Genomic DNA, 23,266 nt, shown 5'->3' on the forward strand with positions numbered 1-23,266 from the left:
GACAATACATAGTTTCTGTGTTTGAGCTGAGAGCTAAATTGGTAATTGTTCTTTTGTTATTCCCCATGGTTAAAGAAGGGACCATAATGTGGCCTTTTGTTTTGACTTTAGCTTTCAGCTTGAGAGCAAAGACAAGAGCAGAAAGCCAGCCGGACTGGGTGTTCTTCATGTTGTTTTGCCTACCTGAATACTTCTTCTAAGTTTGGGTGTTCACTGAGAAGTGGTTCCAACTGCATCTTTAAGATATATGGTAGTTACTCCCCTCTTCATCCACGTGGGGGACAGTCAGTTCTGGGTGGCCCCGCCATCTTTCTTAGCCCAGCTCTTTGTGGTGCATAGTTTGTATGAGGTCTGCTGAAAACAAAGATGGTCCGTTCTCTCCTCAGGTTTCACGGGATCATCTCCCGGGAGCAGGCAGATGAGCTTCTTGGAGGCGTGGAGGGCGCCTACATTCTTAGAGAAAGCCAGCGCCAGCCAGGATGCTACACGTTAGCTCTAAGGTGAACTCAGTTTCATCCATTGTTGCTACTGCTTTTCAAGTGACCTCACTTAATTTGTTCCCATTTTTTTTTATTGCCGTAAAATATGTGTAACATAAAATTTACCATCTTAACCCTTTTTAAGTGAGCAATTCAATGGCATTAAGTACATTCTCAGTGCTGTGCAACCATCTCCACTATGGGTTGGCAGGATTTTTTTCATCATCCCAACCAGAAACTCTGTACCCATTAACCAGCCACTCCCCCTACTTATTTTTTATTTTTGTTTTGTTTACCGAGTACCAGTAGCATATTAGAGGCTTATATACTTCCCAGGCCACCGATGTTATCAGTAGAATGGACACTGAGGCTCTGTTTATGCACATACAGTAAACTGGGGAATTATCAGGAAAGTTAGTGCTCCTATAGCCACTTCTGCCTAAATCTGAGCCAGCTGAGGGAGCAACGCCTCTGCCTCAGTTAGTTCCCGGGAGCCCTTGTCAAAAGTCTTCACCTCACATTGTGTATGTATGCCTGGACTGACGTGGTTTTTGTCCATGGGTTCTCTCGGGGTTTAACATTGACCCAAGGATCACACTGACTCCCAGCGACAGTCATGGCGCTCCATGCCTGCAAGCCATCGGAGCAGAGTTTTCATGAGCCTTTTATCACAAAATCACAAGAACTGGAAATCACAGGGCCAGAAAAGCATTGCATTTTCTGCACTTTCCTAAACTCAATCAAATATTTGATGCCATTTGATCTTTATGGCAATCCCATAAGGTTTGGGGAAAGCATCCAATTCCAGAATCGAATTGTCTTCTGAAAGTTCATTTATGAACTGTTTGGAATTAGGAAGACCTTTCTCCATAGAAAGAATGGTATTAATGGAAACACTTCCCAGGCCAGCCCACAATGGCATATTCCAGGTGACACCTCAATATTGTGGCCATAGAAGGCTACTTCCCAAGTTGCACCTAGGGATGGTTTGAACATATCTGAGATGATGTCATTATAAGAAAGTACTTCAAAAGCTAGTAAGTGCTCTAGGTATGCAAAGTATTTTCCTATCCCCCAGAACCTCCAGCAGCAGGCACAGGCAGTCACAGCGGGGAACCCAACAAGGGCTGTAAGATACAGGACCAAGGCCAAGAGGGCGCAGCTGGTGCTAAAGAGGGAGGACCTTATAGGTTAGATCCCTGGGATGCTGGCAGTGGCCGCTCCAGCAGGGAACTTTGCCCAGCTCCTCCTATCTCCCTTCTGTGGCACCAACTAGGGTAGGAGGCATGAGGTGCTCTACTGGTGGTGGCCAGAAATGTCATAATAAGGGGACATCAGGGTGAGTGGCCGTAGCTTCCCCTGCAGAGGCAATTGCTGGGTATAGGGGAGGGGTAGAGAGCCAGGGCTAGTTTTCATCAAGGAAATTTAAAAGTAAAATATATGTAAACCAGGCTCTACCCTCTCACATTTACAAATGAGAATGACAAGGACTCAACGGCCTTAGTGATTTCTAGGATCCAATGACACCATATGACTGCCAGGTGTTAAATCCCACCCCTGCCTCTCTCCAGGGGTGTAATCTCAAGCAGGTACACAATCTCTTCAGATCTCAAGTTTTCTTAGCCATAAAACCGGGACAATAATTCTACCTGTCTCAAACTGTCTATGATAATTAAATGGGGGGAGGGTAAAAAAATCATTCTAAGTGTCTAGTTCAGTGCCTGACATACATTATGCACTGAAAAAGTGTTAGCTGCTACTGTTCTTCCATGTTCTTACTTCTAACACTGTTGTGATTTCTCCTTCTCTTGGGGACAGGTTTGGAAACCAGACTTTAAACTACAGGCTCTTCTATGATGGAAAACACTTTGTGGGCGAGAAGAGGTTTGAATCGATTCACGATCTGGTCACAGATGGCTTGATAACACTGTATATAGAAACAAAAGCTTCTGAATACATTTCCAAAATGACAACAAACCCCATTTATGAACACATTGGATATGCCACTCTACTCAGAGAAAAAGTATCCAGGAGGCTGAGCAGGTCGAAAAATGAATCAAGAAAAACAAGCGTTACAAATGAAGAACACACAGCAGTTGAAAAGGTAAGCTACGTGTGTGACAGAAACAGTCTCTGCTGAATCTATGCTGAATAACTGCTGGATTACCTATGTATGTGATTGGCCAGAATGTTGGAAGAGACCCACTCCCACCCAAAGAAATCTAGAATGTTTTGCTAGGAGGGACCTTAGAAATCTTCCGGTTCATCTGAGGCCTGGAAGTGTGAATTCATTTGCCCAAACTCATACAGTCAGAGTGAGGGCTTCACAAGTAATTATTTGTGGGTTTATTCAGAGTTTGAAAAAAACACTTTATTAATGTTTTATGATGAGAATAGTCCTTGGTTTTAATTCCATTTGAGGCCCTACTGGCCATCTCTATGTCCACTTAACTATGCAAAATCGTGGTATTTGTGTCTGCTTCTCTTAGGACCGAGTGACCATGCGTGATGCACAGGTCAGCCCTCCTGAAGGTGGTCTTACCTAGATAACAGCTTTTACTGACAGATACGGGAGCGTTATCGGGGAGGATGGCTATGTCTGGGAGGCTTAAAAGCCGGGCTGTCATCGAAAGGAATGAGCTCTTGCCATTTGCAACGACGTGGATGGAACTGGAGGGTGTTATGCTGAGTGAAATAAGTCAATCAGAGAAAGACATGTATCATATGACCTCACTGATAGGAGGAATTCTTAATCTCAGGAAACAAACTGAGGGTTGCTGGAGCGGTGGGGGGTGGGAGGGAGGGGGTGGCTGGGTGATAGACATTGGGGAGGGTATGTGCTATGGTGAGTGCTGTGAATTGTGCAAGACTGTTGAATCACGGATCTGTACTTCTGAAACAAATAATGCAATATATGTTAAGAAAAAAAAGAAGAAGATAGCAGGAGGGGAAGAATGAAGGGGAGTAAGTCGGAGGGGGAGACGAACCGTTAGAGACGATGGACTCTGAGAAACAAACTGAGGGTTCTAGAGGGGAGGGGGTGGGGGGATGGGTTAGCCCGGTGATGGGTATTAAAGAGGGCACGTTCTGCGTGGAGCACTGGGTGTTATGCACAAACAATGAATCATGGAACACTACATCAAAAACTAATGATGTAATGTATGGTGATTAACATAACAATAAACAATTATTAAAAAAATAAAAATAAAAAATAAAACCAAAAAAAAAAAAGAATATAAACTTCCATCTTTTTAAAGCCAAAAAAAAAAAAAAAAAAGACGGGCTGTCCTTTGCCTTGCTGAGGATTAGGAACTCCTAAGTGGGCGATGTTCAAGCTGCATGGGTGGTGGCAGGATGTGGCGGGGGAGATCTGATTTTCCCCTCCAGTAAGTTGCTGTTTATTTGAAAGGCACCACCACAGTTTGCTAGCAGATTTTTTGGATGTGCCCCTTTAGGAACCATCTGCTTTGCCTGGTCCTATGTGTTTTCCGCTGAAAGAAAGTGACAGCCAGTCCTACCGGTCAGCCCCCACTGAGTCTGTGCTGAGCCTAGTGTCGAAGGCAAGCTTGGACTGGGACAGATATAAATGGGGGGGGGCAGAATGGTGGGCAATCCTCCTTCTGGTGATCGCTAATCCTTAATTAAACCAGAACGGCACCCCCACCCTGCCCTGTTGTCCAGTGTGAGCGTAAAGCAAAGGAACCTCAGGTTGACTGGCTCCCTTAGTTTTGGGACAGGGACACACCAGAAATCACTGGAATAAGGAGGAGAGCAGAAACAGGCAGCACGGTCCTGTTGGCAGAGATGGGCATGATCTTAATTGATTTGCTGATTGGATTTCAGAGCCTAGGAAAACCTTCCCCAAAATCACATCAGCTGAGCAGCTGACCCATGAAAAAATTATTTGCCATTTTCTCTTTTATAACTCCAGTGTCTCCAAGGCTCCTGTCATTCTTTTACAAATAATTGATTTGGGAAATGGTGCGTTTTCTAATTGTTTCCATTTTACCAAGAGAAAGGGAGGTGACATGAGCCCCAACTTTCAGAGTTTGTTCCAGTCCAGGCAAAAGCCATTCCTTAGTCTGTTTGTAAAATCTGTTCAAAAGTAACTTAGAACAGAAAAATCTGGAAGCTGACCTTCCCAGCCATGACAAATCAGAAGATGAATTGTAAAATAAATCTCTGAAGCACTGTTTATATTTCCGAGTCAGAGAGTAATGCCACCAAAAAGGCAACCTGTTACACACTAGAACATTTCCAGGAAGAGAGGTGAGTAGAAAAAGTGCCTCTTGTATGTTTGGGATGAGAGTTTAGATTCTGGGTACTGAGTAGATATTTCTAGAGCCTTGTCCTTCACCAAGAGGGAAGTTTGGTCACGAAAAACTGGTATTTCTAGATGATATTCCCATAAGGAAACTTGCAGGACAAAATATGCCCTTCGTTGTAGATCATTTTGTATTGTATTTATTAAAATTAAAATTTGGAGGAAATTAATAATCAGATTAATAATCACTTTAGATGAGCTTCCCAGGACACTTTTACCTTTCTAGGAAAAGGTAAATAAAGAAAACATTGAAAGAAGAAGTCCACACACAGGGAAGGGTTTGATGGACAAGTGCTGGTGCTGTGAATTTTCTCAGACACTAATGATGCAATGTTTGGCTTTCCTGGGGGACATTCTGAACACTGGGTCTGGTCATTTGCTGGAGGTCGCTCATTTTGTCAGCGAGTTTGTTAAGTAACTTGGTACAAATCCATCTCTCTCTCTCTCTGACCTGTATTGACAAGTGGAATTATTAAAAGTCTCAGTCTTGCCAGAAATTCTATTTCCCTTAAGGGCAGGTCAGTGGACTGTTGCCATGGAGGCAGAGACTAGAAAAGAAGTAGTGGAAACTTGAATGGATTGACTGAGAAGTGCCCGGGGCACCTGTCTGCTTCGATAATGGCGCATCGTGGAGGTTTTAATGAGTGAAATGGGTAGGTTTCCTAATAATTCTCAAACCCAGACAGCCCGGCATTTCATTTTCCAGAGTACTTAAACTTTGTTTGCTCATTTATTTTATTGATCATTTCCAAATGAGAGAGACAGTGGTACCTGAAAATCTAAGAATATTATTAGTGTTAATTGGCATAAAGATATTACCTACCCCATCAGAACTGAGTGGTTTCCAGATTTATCTCCTGTCATGGTGGTTAGCAGTGAACTTGATTTTAATAACTTGTAAATGAGGCAGGGAGGTGGGGGAGTGCAAAAAAAAAAAAGTTGTGGTAGTTAGCCAATAGCAATCTCTTTCCTTTCTGATTCTTTATTTAATTGATTTTTAAAACATTATGATATATAAGGGCCACCATTTGGTGCATTTAATTAAAATGGTCATGACCGGTGTAATTTCTTTTATGAAACTTATTTCAGAATTGATTCCATAGATGGATTATCTACTGACCTCCAAAACCAGCACTCTAAGCAATAGGATAACAATAGAATTTGACATTGGTTCAGGCATTTATAGTTTATAGATTTCACACATTTGAGGTAATTTCCCATTTTATCCTCAGAGCAACTTCACCAGGTACATAGAGCAGGAATCATTGTCCCCACTTCACTGAAAAAGTCACAGTGGCAGAGTAGGAACCAAGCCCAGATTTCTGAGCCCCACGTTCAGAGCTTCCTAAACCGACAGAGCCTCGAGGCCCCATTCTGTTCTTATTGCCCTTATTGCTTTAAGCAAACACCCCTGGTTCTCCCCATGCCCAGTCAACTGATGCTAAGAATCACTCAATATTTCCATCATCTGTTTTTAAAAACACACTGCTATTACTAGTTATAACAAGCTTTCTTATAACTAAGGATACTCTGCTGAATCAAATATATGTGACAAGAGTGTTTCAATGGCACATGTTTATTGGATAAATTTGGCTTGCTCGTATTGAATTGCATTTACATTTTACTGGAGAAAAACCATCCGTATCCTTGATATAATAAAAGCAGAGTTTAGAATATATCTTATCAGTTTATTCATTTCAATATTTTTTCTAATAGCAAAAGTTAGAAAATAGCCTTAAATGCCCATCAGTTGGGGGCTGTTTCAATGAATTAGGGCCCTCCCATGTGAAGTAATACCATGCAACCACAGAAAAGAATAAAGATACTCGTACACATTGATATGGAAAGATTATCCAGTTATTAAATGCCAAAAACAACTTGCAATATAGTGTGTATAATATGGTTTCGTTTGTGTAAACCAGAAGAAAAATGGTTTTACGTGTTTTTTCCCTGCAAAATCATAAGCTGTCCCTTGAAGGATACAAGAGCTAGTATCATTGGTTGCCTGTGTGTGTGTGTATGGGGGGTAATCTGGGAAATAAGGGTGGGGAGGAGATTCTTCCCTGCTATTATTTCATACTCTTTGAATTTTGAACCACCATAAATGCAGCATTCTATTCAAAAAGTTAAATGAGAAAAAAAATGCATTAGGTTTTAAATTCACATATGCTGGAGCAAACCCCGAGTAAAACATCTTCTGTACTCAAGGCATCACACACGCACACACTGGACCCAGGCCCTTTTTCCCACCCCTTTGCACGGGTCCCCTTCCCTATCCTGAAAGCTCCCTTTTCCCTTCATCTCTCCCTTGGAGGCCTAACAAAGAGTCTGTGGGTAGCAGCCTTTAAGGTTGGGGCCAGAAGAGGGTAAAGGACCAAAATCACCACATAAAGACTTTGATGTGACTCCCTGGAAATGGGTTGGTTGTCGCTTCCTCACTGGCACTGCTCCCCTGGGATCCTGCCCAGCCCTTCCCCCATGTTCCATGCTCTTCCCCCCAACCCACCTCTGCTTTCTCAAGCTGTGAACACCAACTCCCTGATTCCTCTTGCTTTCCTAGGGCAGCAGCGAAGCCCTCTTTGGCTTCTGCTTGTCTTCCTGTGAAACCAGGAAGAGTGACCTTTCCCTGATTGAAGGGCTCTGAGTCTGGTTAGGACGTCCTCCTCTGCAGATGAGCTGTTTCAGACAGGAACACTCTCTCTCCAACCCCAGTCCACCTTTTTTTTTTCCTTTTTGAAATAATTCTCTTCACATCCAAAGGGATCCTCTCATTGTTTATTTTGCTGTTTCGACCCTAAGAACCAGCTAGCCTGCCAGAGAGCTTTGTCCAGCAATGACATTACATTTCCCTCCACTACCCTGGAGCCGGAGGGCGTAGCCACACCAAGGAACAGATCTCCAGGCCTCGATGACCGACAGAAGCCTCACAAGTCAGTTGAGCTGAGACTGAATGGCTTTCCCCTGCAGTCTCACCATGGTACCTAAGTGTTGGTGGCCCTTGGTGACTTTTTGTTCATCAGAGTGTTGCTCTTGCTTTTGTTGTTTTCATCTTGGAAACGTGATTGACTTTGTCTGCAGGACAAAGTCCAAATTTCTCAGCAGGACGTTTGTAGCTTGTCTGAGCCTGGGCTCCCCTGGAAGCAGAGCCTGAGATAAGGGTTTGGTACATTGGTAATTTGGGGAGGCATTCTAATGAGCAGGAAGGAGAGATCAAGGAATGAAACCGACGAGAAGAGAAGCCAGTAGGAATGGATGTTATTGAGGGCACTATTTTCTACCGCCTCCTGCCTCCTGTCCTCTAGTGGCTGAGGGGTGCTTGTGAGCTGTTAAGTCCCACGGACACCAGGCTGTGCATGTTGAGAGCCAGGTGGGTGCCCACAGGCATCCCAGACAGTCCTGTCAGAGAACTCCCAGACAGAAAGCAAAAGGTGCATGGCGCATGGTGAGGACAGCTGCTAATGGGCAGTCCTGTCAGGAGGCCAGCTGCAGCAGCAAAGCCTGGGGTAACGGTGGTGAGGGACACTCAGAAACGGGACGCCTGGGGGGCTCATTCGTTGAGCGTCTGCCTTCGGCTCAGGTCATGATCCCAGGGTCCTGGGATCGAGTCCTGCTTAGGGCTCCCTGCTCCACGGGAAGCCTGCTTCTCCCACTCCCACTCCCCCTGCTTGTGTTCCCTCTCTCGCTGTCTCTCTCTTTGTCTGTCAAATAAATAAATAAAATCTTTAACAAACAAACAAACAAACAAAAATGAACGGAAATGCCCACTACAGCCCAGCCCCACCTCTCCCAGCCTGTCCCCCACCGCTGGCCTCCCTCACCGGCCTGCCCGGAACTTATGTTGCTGTCCCCTTGCTTCCCCTCCGCCCACACCCGTGTCTGAAGGGCCTTCCCCTCCTGTGATCTGTCAGCTCCTGTCCATCTTCTAGCATCCAGCACAGCCTCCCTGGTAAAACCCACTGGGGCTCACCCTCCTTCACACACTCTCAAGAATCACTCCCACCCCAAAACAGCCCCCGAGCTTTGCACATAATCTTCATGATAATTTAACATGCTGCATATCCTAAGTGGTTGATGAGACCAGTGGTTCTCAAAATATGGCCCTCAGGGACCAGCAGCATCAGCAGTACCCAGGAGACTGATGAGAAGCACCACTGCTCAGGCCCACCCAGCACTGCTAGATCAGGGACCCTGCAGGTGTCACCTCAGTCTGCGTGTGAGCAAGCCCCCAGGGTGGCTCCAGCGTGCACCTGCTGTTTGGATGCCTCTCCTCCCTGAGCAGCTGACCTGTCTGAGTCCCAGGTCACCCTGTGGTTCACTCCCCAGCTCTAAAGCCTGGCCCGTGAAGGGCTTGGCAGAGGACACACTGCCCAGTGAACAGCAGATGGATAACTTTAAAATGGAACAGACCGTATCACATTCACCCTGAGGAACACGCATCTCAAATACACCGAGACGTGTGGGTATCTCACATCCCCCCCTCTCCCTACCCTTCCCTCTGGCCGGCTCCTTCCTCCCGGGGCTACTTTGACTCAGGGGGTGGCAGGAGCAGCTCCTGGAGGAGGAGGGTCCTGGAGACCATTTTGTGCAGCCCCTCTGTTTTACACAACAGGAAACTGAGGCACCCAACTCATTAGTCTTAGAGTATTTCAAAGACATCCAGATGTCATGAAGGCTTGGATAGGCAAAAAAAAAAAAAAAAAAAAAAAGGCTTTAAAGTACCCTGCAACTTAGAAGTTCTCTTAAAGTTAAGATCTTTGAGGAACACAAGTTATACCTATAGGACTTCTGTGTGAATGATTGAAAAGTGAAAAATGAATTCCGATTTTAGTTAGTCTAGAAGGTATCCCAGCCATCAGAACCCAGCAGGAAATGGAAGACATAGTCACTGGGATTTTATTTTATTTATTTTTTCTTTTTTTTTAAGATTTTATCCATTTATTTGAGAGAGAGAGAGAGAATGAGAGATAGAAAGCACGAGAGGGAAGAGGGTCAGAGGGAGAAGCAGACTCCCTGCTGAGCAGGGAGCCCGATGTGGGACTCGATCCCGGGACTCCAGGATCATGACCTGAGCCGAAGGCGGTCGCTTAACCAACTGAGCCAACCAGGCACCCAGTCACTGGGATTTTAAAGAAAATTTGATTAATAAGGGATTTTTCCCAGCGGCTGGCAATGGCGGGAAGTTGTTACCTCCCCAGGGCTGAAGGGACCCGAAGAAGGCACTGAGGTTACTGGTGTCTAATGAGAGCTAGAGTGGGGTTCTCCACAGGAAGGGCTTCCATAAGAAAAGGGCTCCCACAGAAGGGGGCCTTACATGATAGGGGGTTCCCACAGAAGGGGGTTCCCACAGAAGGGGGACTCCCATAGGTAGGGGCTCCCACATAGAAGGGAGATTCACATAGTAGGGGGCTGCACAGGAGGGGCTCCCACAGTCAGCTGGGGGTAGAGACGTGCAGCCACTGACCTGCCATATTACCCAAAAGGGAGGGGGTGGGAAGGCAATAACCCAACTTCTCTCTCCTCTACCCTTTGATCTCCTGCCAATACCTTCCATTGGACAAACTCAACCAGGAGCCAGAGAGCAAAAGAGCTGGGGATATAGTCCACATGAGTCAGTCTCCCCACCATAGGGAAAAGCAGGGCAGAGAATGAATTGAGGGAGGGGAGGAGAGCATGGCAGAGAATAACCAATGCAAGGAGTGAATGCAGACCAATGCCACTGCTCACTGTGTTAGCACTGTTCTAATTACCGTATAAAGTTCTGGTTCAGACGCCATAATTGGCATTCATGCAAGATAACGAGGTAGCCCTTTTCCTGGATGGGCTCCCTAACTGCGCCATTATGGAAAGGATCTTGGTTCTGGGGGGCAGACAGGCTCTGTGACTTGATTAAGGACAGTTGATTCAAACATAGCATTGCTCATAGCCCTTCACCAAGCAGAAGGGCTGCTTTCATTTGCCAAAGAAAGAGCCTAAATTGTTAATGTAGAAAGCATCAAGGAACTGAAAACACTCCGCTTATATTTACAGGGTCTGGAAAACCTGTAGATCTGCCCCAACAGGAGGTCCCTTGGAAATAATATGTAACTGACATAACCAGTCTTTTCTCCGGAGTCAAGGATAAATGGAGATGAGCATGACTTAGCTAGTAAAAGTGACAGGTACGGTAATGACTCTTCCTCCCTCGCACACACAGAGTCATAAAATGGAATGGGATATAATGCAGTAAGAATGGATTTGAACTTAGATCACATTTGCTCATGAAAGCAGGTTTTATGGGGACTTACTTTACATCAGAATCCCCTAATGGGGTGGGATTTATCATGCAGTCTGGAATTCGGCTAGGTCAGTTGTTCTCAAACTGGCTGCAGCTTAGAATCACCCTTGAGCTTTAAAAAAATGCCCAGGTTTGGCCTCTCCTGACTTCTTGAATTAAGCCCTCCCACCAGTGAAGTTCAGGCATCTGTATTTTTAAGGTCCCCCAGGTGATCCTAAAGTTCTCATCGCTTGGTTAGATGAAAGGTGACACAGGAGGTAAAGGTTACCAGATACTTGGAGCATCTTCTCTTAGTGATAACCTGTACCACCTGCTCTAATGCCCCTCCTCGGCCCTAATTTAGACGTTGAGATTCATTCTCTACCTTCACCTACGCATTAAAAGTCCTCCATGAAAACATTTGTTAAGGTGGTAAATTCTGGTGGTTCAGAGGTTTGCTTTGCTCTTTTTTTCCCTGGCTCCTTTTCTCAGATCATTTGACTAAAATTTAAGTGATGGGAAAAATCAACTGGAATAAGATCAAAAGAATTAAATGAAGGAACAAGGAAAAATCAATGTCTCTTCCTTATAGGCCAGCTGGTTAATTTCTTAATGGCAAAGTTTATAGGACTATGATTCTCAACCTTGGCTGCCCACTGGAATTTACTGGGGAGTTTTCAAAAATACCAATGCCTGGGCCACACCCCCAGAAAATCAGATTTAACTACTGGCATAAGGCCTGGCATCTGGATATTTTAGATGCTCCAGGTGATTCTGATCTGCAGCTAAAGCTGAGAACCCTTGCTATAGAATAACTCAATCCACTGGATTTATCTTTTATCAGAAAGCTTCTCCTTTGTTACTAATCCCTCATATCAATGAACTCAAGGTTAGAAATTTACAGAAACAAAAAGGAAAGTTTTTGTCAGTATTCGTCAGAATAAGGATGCAGCAAACCCGCTTTATTCACCCCCACCTGAATCTAGAAAACAGCTGATTTAGAGATGCGGCCCTTGCTAAATAATTTTTATGTAAGCAGTGCCATCTAGTGGCTAGGAGGAGAGTTACCTGCTCGTGACCATCTCGATGTGGGAGTAATGAGCAAGAACAAATTTTCAGCAATGAATCCACTGAATCCTTCCCACTTCCTCAGGTTTGATAGCACAGATCAGGCTATGCAATGGCTAGGGGGTGCCCTTTTTCTAGCGCGTGCTCATTCTCTGTAAACAGGTAGGCAGCCCTGCCAGGTTGGGACGCGAAGATGTAGAAATGGTCCCAGTGATCTGATTCACTGGGATTCTGGTCCAGAGGCGCCCACACTTTTTGGCTTTTTCATAGCCTCTCTAAAATTTCTGAGAACCCCAAAAAAGCTTTTATTTATATGAGTTGTATATATTGATATTTAGTGTATTTCAAAGTAAAACTGAGAAAAATGTTATTCTTTTAAACACAACTAATAAATTCATTGTGTGTTTATGTAAGTAGCATATTTTTTTGTGTGAAAAATAACCCCATTTCCCAAAACAAAACAAAATCTAGCAGGGATATTGGCATTGTGTTCCATTTTCGTAAATCTCTTTAGTGTCTGGCTTAACGGACAACCCATGGATGCTCACATCTGCTTTTGTATTCAATCTGTGATGAAATATTGTTTTGTTTGAAGTATAGGAAGAAACTCTGGCTTCACACAGATCTTTGTCATTGAGAAAAGGAAAATTTGGGGTTTTTGTAGCCTTTTTAGGTAAATGTGATTTAAAAAAATAGACCAAAACTTAACAAATGATAGTTTCTTAGAGGCTAGTTGTGATGTCAATCAGTGGACAAGACAATTAATAAAAATAGTTTTTTTTAAAGATTTTATTTATTTGTTTGACAGCGAGAGAGGGAACAAGAGCAGGGGGAGTGGGAGAGGGAGAAGCGGGCTTCCCGCGGAGCAGGGAGCCTGACATGGGGCTCAATCCCAGGATCCTGGAATCATGACCTGAGCCGAAGGCAGACACTTAACTACTGAGCCACCCAGGTGCTCCTAAAAATAGTTTTGACCACATGGACCCCCTGACAGTCTCTTGAGGTCCCTTACACTTTGAGAACTGCTGCTGTCGGCAGACCTCTGGTGGGTGAAAACCACACCTTTTAGAGAAGTTTATATTTGTATGTCTCCAGGCAGGTGTTTGAGGGAATCAGTATGCCGTTTTCATCACCTTTGACAGTGGACGGTAAATGAGGCTGTCACCTAGGACCACTGTCCACCTGCGGTTACTGCAGTCGTTGCCCTGATTGTGACCTCGGAGCTCCTCCCATTGGCTTTCACTGGGGATGGGCAGCAGAACTGCCCCTGGGCCTGTGTCATTTGAAACCGCTTTCCAGGTAATTCTGATGTATTGTCCCAATAAAGAACCATGGACCCAGTCCTACTCTGTTCCCTGCAGAGATGAGAAGTGGGCCCAAAGCTCGAGGTGACATGGTGACAGTGAATGCTGGTGGGATGAGACACAGCTTTAGGGAATCCCACTACTTTCTTTCTCTGGCCCCTCTCTTTCTCCTCCAGTGCTTCCCCTCCTGCCATCTTTGCATCTCTCTAATCAAGATTTCGCAGTCTCCCCCCCCTGCACCCCATTAGTGAGTTGCTCTCATCTTTGCCACCCAGAACGTATACATTTGCTTCAGGAAACTGCACCCAGAGCCATTTCCCACCCACTCTCAAGTTATGTGCTTCTGGTGTGGTCGAACCCAGTCCCCGAGCCCAGAGGTGGACTTGTCATTCAAGGCTGATCCAAGGGGTCACATTTCCCTGGCCACTGGGGTTGGTTCATGAGTGGGCATGCAGTCAGATCAGAGCCACTGAAACCAGTAGACTTTCACTGTGAGTTTCAGAAAGAAGGCCGATTGCCCTTTTATTCTGCTGAATTGGACTCAGCAGGAAGTAGAGTCTGAGTGGCTGAAGTCTTTCCCCTGAGCCCGAGAAAGTGGAGCTGGAAAGGGAGAGAAACTGAGTCCTCAGAACTTGGTCTGTGCCTCTACCAGAGCTGCCCCTACAGCCTGCCACCCTCTGCTGGATATTTCAGTCATGCCAGTTATGTGAGTCACTTAATTCCTGTATAGCTTCTCAGCTGTGGGAATGGGAATGTTTGGGTTGAGGTTAGATGTCTACTGTCTTTATAGCCAGAAGAACTCTCATACCGCCCCCCCACCTTCTTCTGTCCTGCCCTGACTGCCCACCTTATTGAGAAAACAAAAGTTCAAGTCTTCAAATTCAGACCCATTTTATTTTTAGTCAAACAATCCACACTATTCTTCCTTAATGTGATGATACAACATCAGAAAAGGGAACATCTAGTGTTTAGTGAAATGGGTAGGAATGTTGTACCTGGATTCCCAGGTGGACATGGGAAATAACCCAAAACCCACTTCTGGAGTGCATCATCGCTCCATCTCTTGCCCCCGGCCCTGCCATAAGTGCATCTGTAGACCTCTTAATAATTATATGCACTTAAATGAGATTAAGGCAAAATGTTAAAGAGTCCTAGTGAATTCTGATGAATCAGATTTTTATCTACTCATGATTTTGCCCCAATTTTTTTTTTAACAAAATGGAAAGAAACAGTCTAGCCGGAGTGTTAGATCTGGCCAAAGAAAGCCTCTGTTGAACCTCCCCCACCACCTGGTTATTAGTAAAACAGATGATATAAACTGGAAACCTGCAGCAAAAAGGCAACATATTATCTGTAGTATTTATGAATTAAAAGCTTGGTCTATAACAATTTGTGGGTTTTTTTCCCAGCTGTGGGGAAGAGGAAGGATTTTGTTTCCTGAATAATTTCCATTGACATTAATGGCAATGAAATGGTCAAGGCTCCATCTTGGGTTATTTGTTTTCATTGCCTCTGGAGCAGGTTGCAGAACAGGCATTACTCATTTCTCAATAATGAAATGTCTGGCTTTATGATGATCATTTATAAACATCCCAACTGGTTTTGTCTCTCCTCGTACATAAACACTTTGAAGTTTCCAGAAAGTTAATATTTCACTTTGTACCTAGTCTCTATTTATGAAGCTAATGAGGCCTGACCATCAGAAGAGTAAGTTAAAGTTTCCAAATGCAACTTTTACAGTTCTCTTGTGACTTGGCAGCTAAAAAAAACCCAAACAAACAAACAAAAAAAACGAGTAAGAAGTCAATTCAGTGTCATTTGCAACAGATCCTTTGTTAACACTCAAACTGAGAGTCAGAAATATGACATGTAATTATGAGCTGTGCATGTCCCAACATGCCTTCCACAGAGTAAGGGTAGTTCTATCATATCGCGGTGTATATAAATTACATGTAACACTATTCATGGTAGAAGTGATTTCTATCATTTTTAATCCTGAATGATTTTAGGAAAGTTACAGTTACAACAAGAACAACAACAATTCTACATTTATCAAGCATGGTGTAGATTTTAATCCTACATAAACCGAAATCGTTTCACTCGGCTTTGTAACAATCTTTAAGTCTCGGGCTCCCTACTCTTTATCAGCCAGAAGCAAGAAAACCGAGGGTTGGAGGGGTCCAGTGATTGGGCCAGGGACAGAAAACTAGTGACTTGAGAGTCATAGAACTAGTTCCTAGTAACTACCACGTGGCTGGTTTGACTGCAAGGCTTCTGTCTTCCCCACTGCACCACATTGACAAAGGAAACCGATACGCTCGGTGTCTAATTTTAAAACTTCTAAACAAAGCATTCCAGTGGGAATTGTTTTGCTCCTCACACAGGAGTTCCCCGTTCGCTCTGTGGGTGATTCTCACCGTCTTCTGCTCTTGACTAACTTGTTCTTATGAAGAAATATGTGTGACTGAGGGAGTTCCTTAAGAAGACAAGTGCTCGTTACAGACAAAGATGCCTACCTCGGCGATTTCTAAAAGAACACCCCTGTGTGCATCTTTTAGTCTGGAGCTCCGTGAGTTGAAAAGGATTTGCCAATATTGAAAAGCTCTATCTATCTCCGATAAATCCCAAAGTGACGACTATTATGTGCATGTTTTCAGCAGCAAGCATCTCACTTCTTCTAATCATGATGGGAGAAATTGGGGTGAGAGGAAACTGAAATCACAGGTACCCTCCTAACTGTCAGGAAGTAACATGGGACTCAGTTTCCCCTCATGGTAGCTTTGAAACACCAGCTGAACCCTGGGATTGTAGAACGATATACATGGAGCTTATAATGAACTGGATTTGTTTTCCTCCAGTGGGTTACATGTAGCAATCAACTGGGTCACAGGGAGAAGAAGAAACACTAGTGTTCACTGAGTTTCTGCCAGGTACCCCGGGCTACAGAGATGCTTTCGGTTGGCTGTATGCTGTCCTCACTGCAGCTCTGGGAGGCAGGAACTGGGGTGGCTGGAGTAACTTACTCATGACCACTCAGCTGGCGAGCTGGGCCTCAAACCCTGCGGGTCCTGACTTGAAAGCCTCTTCAAGAGTTCCTGGCTCCCTGAGAGTGAATTCCTTGGCGTGGCTTTTTACGACCTTGTCCCCTGGCCCCAGCACCCTGCGTGCGTGTGCACACATCTTGCCCTCATCTGCTTCCTCGCCCAAGCTGTGTCCAAGAGGTGGGTGCTGCTGCACCATTATCGTTTTCTGAGCAAACCCGCTGCTTTCACAACCTTCAGCATTCACCCAGCATCTTCCCTCAGCAATGTTCCCCCTCTCCTCTCACCCAGCCCCCTGCCTTGACTTAGGGAATGCTTACCTATCTTTCCAGACCAAGCTCAAGCATTTCCTGACCTGAAAAGTCTTCCCCAACCCAACCCAAGCCTTCCTGGACGTGGCTTCCTTTGGCCGCCTCGCTGTGGCTTAGATAGGACTCTGATTGTACCCCACTGGGTCATTCATTCAGTCCCTCATTCTTAAACTATGAATAATTACTAATGACAATTAGATATTCATTGGGCCCCTAATCTGTGCCAAGCACTGTTCTTCTCATAGCTGGCCGATCACGCTGACAAGGGCTAGCTCAGGACGGGCCAGTGCTGCAGGCCCAGTAAGGGAGGCCCTGGGTCTCTCTGCTAGAGCAATTAGGGAAGAGGTGTGTTCTCCTTCTGAAGAGGGTCATTTGAACAACGCCAGCCTTGGTCTATGAGCCAATACATCTCCCTTTCTTTTTTGTTTTCGTGCTAGTTTGAGTAGAGTTCCTGTTTCTTGCAGCCAAAATAGCTCTAATGGAGTCCCAAAGGAAAGCAGGCCCGTGCCTGGGAGAGAAGGACCTTCTCGAACAGGGAGGAGTGTGGCTTGGCAGACAAGAGGGTCAGGTAGGGGAAGGGAGGCTGATGAGATGGATGAGCTTGAGAAGGGACACAAAGGCGGGCTGAGAAGTGTGGACGTTATGCCTGAAAGCTTGAGGAGCCGCCAGGGATGTGAGCTGTGGAAAGATGACTGATGTGGGTCAGCATGGCAGCTGGGTTGGAGGGGAGAGCCCAGGACAGCAGAGGAGGCAGATGTGGGGATTCTGGCACATCTGCTGCTTCAGTTTCAAAAGCCAGTAGCTTTTGGCAGTAGCTGTTGGCAAGTTTTTAGAAGCCAACCTTTTCCATTTTTAAATGGTGGCACTATGACCCAAGCTAATGATCATCCTCCTCTTCCAATTTCGCAAAGCCCAAGTGTGGTAAATTGTTTCTCACAAGTTTCTCTAGGTTTGGGGTGCAAGGGGAGAGCTAGAAACCCATTAACCACACTTTTGCACATAAATTGGGCCCCACAGACCTGCATTGGCCCAAAGGGCTTATCTGTTCAAGACGTGACCGTCTATTCTCTAAAGCCTTCTGCCAACAGCTCTTAAACACACACTCCAAATAAATGTTTGTTAAACAAATGAATGTGTTTGTATTCATCCCTCATTCCGCTGTCCCCTAGCAAAGAAAGAAAGAAAATGTGTGCCTTTCTTTAAATGCTGTGGACTTTAAAAAATAATCAATATTGAATTTGGTAATAAAATAAAAATACTCATTAACCTGGACTTCACAAATCCTGACCTTTAATACTCACAAAAAATTTACCAACTAATTAAATAGTTGACAGGATATTAAAATGGAAATGGTTATTACTTAAGAGAGCAAAGGTTTTCTTCCAACTCAGTGAGAGTATACAGCTAGACCCGGGGTAAAAAGAGGTCAGCAGTGTTCAGGCTGCTAATCACGTTTTCTCTGATCCAGTCGTTCTCAGATTTGAGCGTACACGAAAATCCCCTGGAAAGTTGGTTAATACACAGATTTCCCGGCCCCACCTCCATCAGTGCAACACAGTAAGTCTGGGCTGGGGCCCAGCTTCCCAGGAGATGAAGGACCACACCTTAAAGCCACTGGTCTAATCAGTACAGCAGGACAATAACTAACTAGATAAGGCAACTCTGGGACTAGGGCAACGTGATAGTTGATTAATAACATATATAATTATTATACATATAATAATTATTTATTATATATTATTAATTAACTATCACATTGCCCTAGTCCCAGAGTTGCTTTATATATTATATAACATATTATTATATATTAATATATTTATATATAGTATATACTTGTTGAATATTGTCTGTATAATATAGTGTGTGTGTGTGTGTGTGTGTGTGTGTGTGCGCGCGCGCGCACGCGCGCATGTGCACGCGCGGGTGGGTGTTCTCAGCATTCTTCAATCCTTCTCTCATAGAAGATAAGCAGGTATCCTCCATCACTTTTGTGTGACCAGTTTGCCTCTGTTATGAGACTCTCTTTGGTGGCCTCTGAAGGGCATCTCCCTGTGCAGCAGGTGCAGCCCAGGGGTTAAGGACCCCGGGCCCCGGACCAGTGGCTGGCCGTATGGCCCTCGGCAAGTCACTCAAACTCCCTGTGTCCTCATGTGAGGATGATTATAGCACTAGCCTCGTGTTTCTCCCTTCATGGTGATCTCTGAACACCCCATGCCCGTTCCAGCCACCACAGCATTGCTCACCATGAGCGCCTCAGCCGGCAACGCTCTCCTCCTTCCGAGCCCTGCCTGCGCCCGCTGCCATCCCTATGGTTTTCATCCCAGCCTTCCTTCCCAGAGCCAGCCCTCAACCAAGGGAGGGCCTCTCCCACTGTCCTTGGTGCTCTTCCCAACCCCCTTTCTTTCTTTGCACCCCCGTCAGCATCCTAGCCACGTCTTCTGAGGAGCCCCGGCTGTATTCTGCTGTGAGTTGTTTCACGTTGGTCTCCCCAGCTCTGTTAGGAGAGTTAAAAGGGCTGCACCTTATTCAGTGCAGCCACCTTGCAGGACTCATTGCAGCAAATGGACTTTTGTACTTGCTGGGCACTGAGTGTTTGTTGAGGGAAAGGAAGAGAAGGAAAGAAGGAGGAAGGATAGAGGAAGGAATTTTCCCACATTGTTCACTGCTCGTGTAACATTTTTACTGTAACTTTTTAAACTAGAGGAAAATCTGTTAGGTAGACAGCCTAGAAGTGATTTAGGTCGAACTATATGAAACTGCTGATATTTGCTCATTTTTCTTCTACAAATAAGGCAATTTCATGTGGCTCGAACTGATATTTTTTTTTTTTTTAAGATTTTATTTATTTATTTTAGAGCAAGAGAGCATGAGAGAATGAGCAGAGGGGAGGAGAGGAGCAGAGGGAGACGGACAAGCAGACTCTGTGCTGAGTGTGGAGCCTGATGCGGGGCTTGATCCCACGACCCTGAGAGCATGACCTGGGCTGAAATCAAGAGTCGGACGCTTAACCGACTGAGCCACCCAGGCGCCCCCAAACGGGTAATCTATTTAATATGAGTGCTTTGATCCTAGTAAGTATAAAAAGTTATACTTGCTCAGCACATACTTAACACACTGAATATTCATTTATAAGTCTACAACAAGAACTCTGACGGACTGAAATCCTGGGTTCTGAAGGGCCAGACAGGATGATTGATCAGAGTAATAGTATTCAGTTGGCACTAGGTGGCATATCTTTTTAAATTTTCTAGGAACTGGTGACTGTTACACTATTCCTTAAGGGTTTGTTTGTTAATTAGTTAACTAGATAGTCTGAAACACTCCCCCCAATTCTAGACCCAGCACTGTGTTCTGAGCCTACTACCAGAGTAAAACTCAAGCTACAGAAACAGACAGGTCCAGCACCTTTCTCGTACTTTCAGTGAAGATCAGCTTGGGTTCATTTCTCTCCCGCAGTAATTGTTGCCCTGCCATCATCATTGAAGGCTGATGCACAGCCAGCCTGAGACCCCCCCCTTCCCCCGCCGCCGTACAGTCAGCGCTGCTGGGCTGCTCAGAAGATTTTCAGTCTATGCAAGGCGGACTCCCCAAGTTATAAATTCCCCCCCGTCTTCTTGCCTTTGGGCTGTTTTACCACCTCTTAGAAATGTCACCAGAGGAAAGGCTCCAGAAAGAAGTGAAATTCAAGGCCAGAGCTGGTAAAAGGTTTTGTGCAAAGAGGAAGCTGAGGCCACTGGTTGAAAATCAGTGGGTTTCAAATAGAGGTGCTCCTGCCACCCCAACCACATGTCAGACGAGTGAGTATTAGGAGGAGCCAAGTTCATTAGTAACCAGGCCTCCTCCAGCTCCAAAGTGGCTTGTTTTGATGAGAACGTTCTAACTCTGAGAAGGTGACCTAAAAATTAAAAAGAACAGTTTGTGGAGGAAGCCAAACGGAAAAGTGCTGAGAAAGGTGGATGAATAGAGCGCATGCGAGCGTCTATGAAGGCAGGGGCCTGTGCAGCTAGCCCACCTGGTCAGGTGCTGGGAAAGGTCATCCCAGCAGGACTGTCCAATGGCGGGCCCACGATTTGTCCGGGAGCACCCCGTCCTTGACACAACCGCATGAAGAAGAAAACAGATCTTTGAAAACCGGCCAGTATTCTGATCTTTGCTTTCAGAAGAGAAGACCTGAAGAACGTCAAGAAAGTTGACAGCTTTTCCAGCTAAAACGCCGTCAGACAAGCAGAATGCAGAGCTTTCAGCCAAATGCTTGGTGACTGTTAACATGGAGACTGCTCAGTACGGAAATATTTTTATGCCCCATATGGACATTCTAACATTCCCTACTGTTATAGAAAAATGTGTAGTGTTCTCCTTTGAAATATCTATTCTCAGTTTTGTTTGACTCAACAAGTACTAAAGGTCAGGGTTCATATACTATTTGTATTCATTTTCTGAGTGAAGAATTTTTAAGTGGCTTTTCCCTCAGCAGATTTGTTCATTTTACTTTAATCATTATTTTAGCCCTTTCCTTATTATTGATCCATTTTTCAAAGAATGGTGTGACGTGAAGGTGGGGGACGGAGTGGTGCAATCAGGAGCCTGGGCTGAGAAGCCACACGGCCCCGGGCAGGGTCAGATCTCTTCCTTGTGTCTGTGTGGCCCCGGGCGTGTGTCATTGAACCTCTCTCAACCTGAGCGTCCCCTTCGGGAACATCATATATGTGAAGCGCTTTCAGGTGCCCCAGCTGCCACCTACCAATGTGCTATACCCTCCAGCCATTGTACTGCTAGTGTAGAAAGTACCACAGGGGGAAAATATGAAGTCTCTGGGTGATATTTCCTACATGGTTAAGCTCAAATTTTAAAGTCGTTTTCATGTGCACGAGATGGCCTATCTCCACTGTTGCTAAATGTAATTGACTCTTCATTGTTAGAGAAATAGCCTAGCAGAAACTGTCCTCCACAGATTCAAAAAGACCCTGAGGAAGACAGGATACTTCACATAGTTACTGATGTTTCCAAAAAGGACTATTTACTTAGGAAAAAAACATGTTATAAACGGCTTGCTTTACACATCTAAACTCTTTGGAATCATGTAGTGTTGCCATGCGATGTTAAAGCTATTATTAGCTGTGGTCAAATATTTCTGTTTCACAAAGATGAGTCGGTGTCTTTTGTGCAGGATTGCTCCATAGGGTTGTGTAGGTCAGGAATCTCCAAGAAGGATCAGAGTTTGAGTGGTTCCCACCCTTATTTGCCCATAGAACCCTTTCAATGCCAAGCATCTCTCAAGACCCGTGTCCTGAGAACATGCTTTCGGAAAAGGAAATGAAAAATAGACACAATGTCCCCACGGTCAAGGGTCTACTTTGTAACGCACAGCTATGGTTCCTTTCTACTTGCCTTGTGAATTTCACTTCTTTCCTCAGTCTGCTGCAGGCAATGTTCCTGACACTGGCCTGTCCCTACGAGGCTCCAGCTATCAAAGTATTAAACAAAATGTTATGGACCAGATCTTGCTATTGGAATGGGAGCACCAAAGGAATGCCTTCGTTCCCAGAATCATAGAACTTTGGCATGCAGAGGGGAGAGAAGAAAGCAATGATTCTGGCATTTATTTTATGCCGATCACACACCAACCCAGGGATGGTCACACTGTACAAAGTTATCTCACTTGATAACTGGTGGGCGCTGTAATGTACCACCCACATGCCCCATCAAGACCAAAGGGCTCACTCCCCAGTTGCGAGTGTGTTCCTGGCAGAAACCCTCTTCTGAAGAAAGGGGCTTTGCCCAAAGCCCTTTGGGGACAGCCCATACCCAATGACCTGGCAACGTGGAGGGACAGACCTCAGTTTCCTTGCTTCAATTCAGGACAACCCTGAAGGACCAGCCCCACCTCAGAGCGCCCCGGGTCAGTGAGGGTCTTCTTGAGATTGCACTGTAGCAGCTAACTGCCCAGTCCTGCTTCTTTCCCTTCTCCACAGGAAGTGATCCTGAGAGTGCTCCCCCATAAGCATTCTGTACCCTATGCTCACCCTGGAGTCTGCTTCTCGGGGAACCTGACCCACAACCATCTTACAGCCTCGACTCTCATGCTACGTACTGGCGATGGAATGTAATCACTCTGTCTTCTTTTTAATTGAATTTAATTTCCATCTCAAGCTTCCCTTCTTCCTAATAGTGATGCCTTAGTCTTTGTCAATTCAGGGGTTCCTCTCTCCTCTTCTTTGCAGGGTTACATCTTCTTCCCATGGACCTCAAGAGTTGTCACTTCTCTGTGCCAGCATCCATGGAGACTCCCATCTGCTGACTAGTTTGTGGTCCACACCCCATTTGCAGCTACCTGCTTTCATGGCTCAGCTGCCAGTTCTCTCCCAGCTGACCCCCTCCCAGTGCCACGGCCTTTCCCCTTGCAGCTGCACAGGAAGGGACAGTCTCTTGCCTCCCACCCACGCTGAGCTACCTGGGGACAGTGTGAGGTGGCTGAATTTGCTGCTA

The 23,266-nt window shown here is 45.3% G+C and overlaps 1 protein-coding gene across 2 annotated transcripts in view; it reads left to right on the plus strand.

The window, feature by feature from the left end:
* Positions 1–23,266, plus strand: part of CHN2 (chimerin 2) — a 288,691-nt gene that overhangs the window by 183,587 nt on the left and 81,838 nt on the right. Inside the window, exons 1-3 of one of the 2 annotated variants that reach the window (XM_027573993.2) lie at positions 136–250; positions 387–500; positions 2,298–2,583. In XM_027573993.2, the coding sequence (XP_027429794.1) occupies positions 2,446–2,583 (138 nt within the window). In that variant the 5' untranslated portion in view covers positions 136–250; positions 387–500; positions 2,298–2,445. Of the gene's footprint in view, positions 1–135; positions 251–386; positions 501–2,297; positions 2,584–23,266 lie in introns of those variants that run through there. The other variant, XM_027573992.2, reaches the window with a different exon arrangement.

This window comes from Zalophus californianus, chromosome 12 (assembly GCF_009762305.2).
Source record: "Zalophus californianus isolate mZalCal1 chromosome 12, mZalCal1.pri.v2, whole genome shotgun sequence".
In the NCBI taxonomy this organism is placed as follows: domain Eukaryota; kingdom Metazoa; phylum Chordata; class Mammalia; order Carnivora; family Otariidae; genus Zalophus; species Zalophus californianus.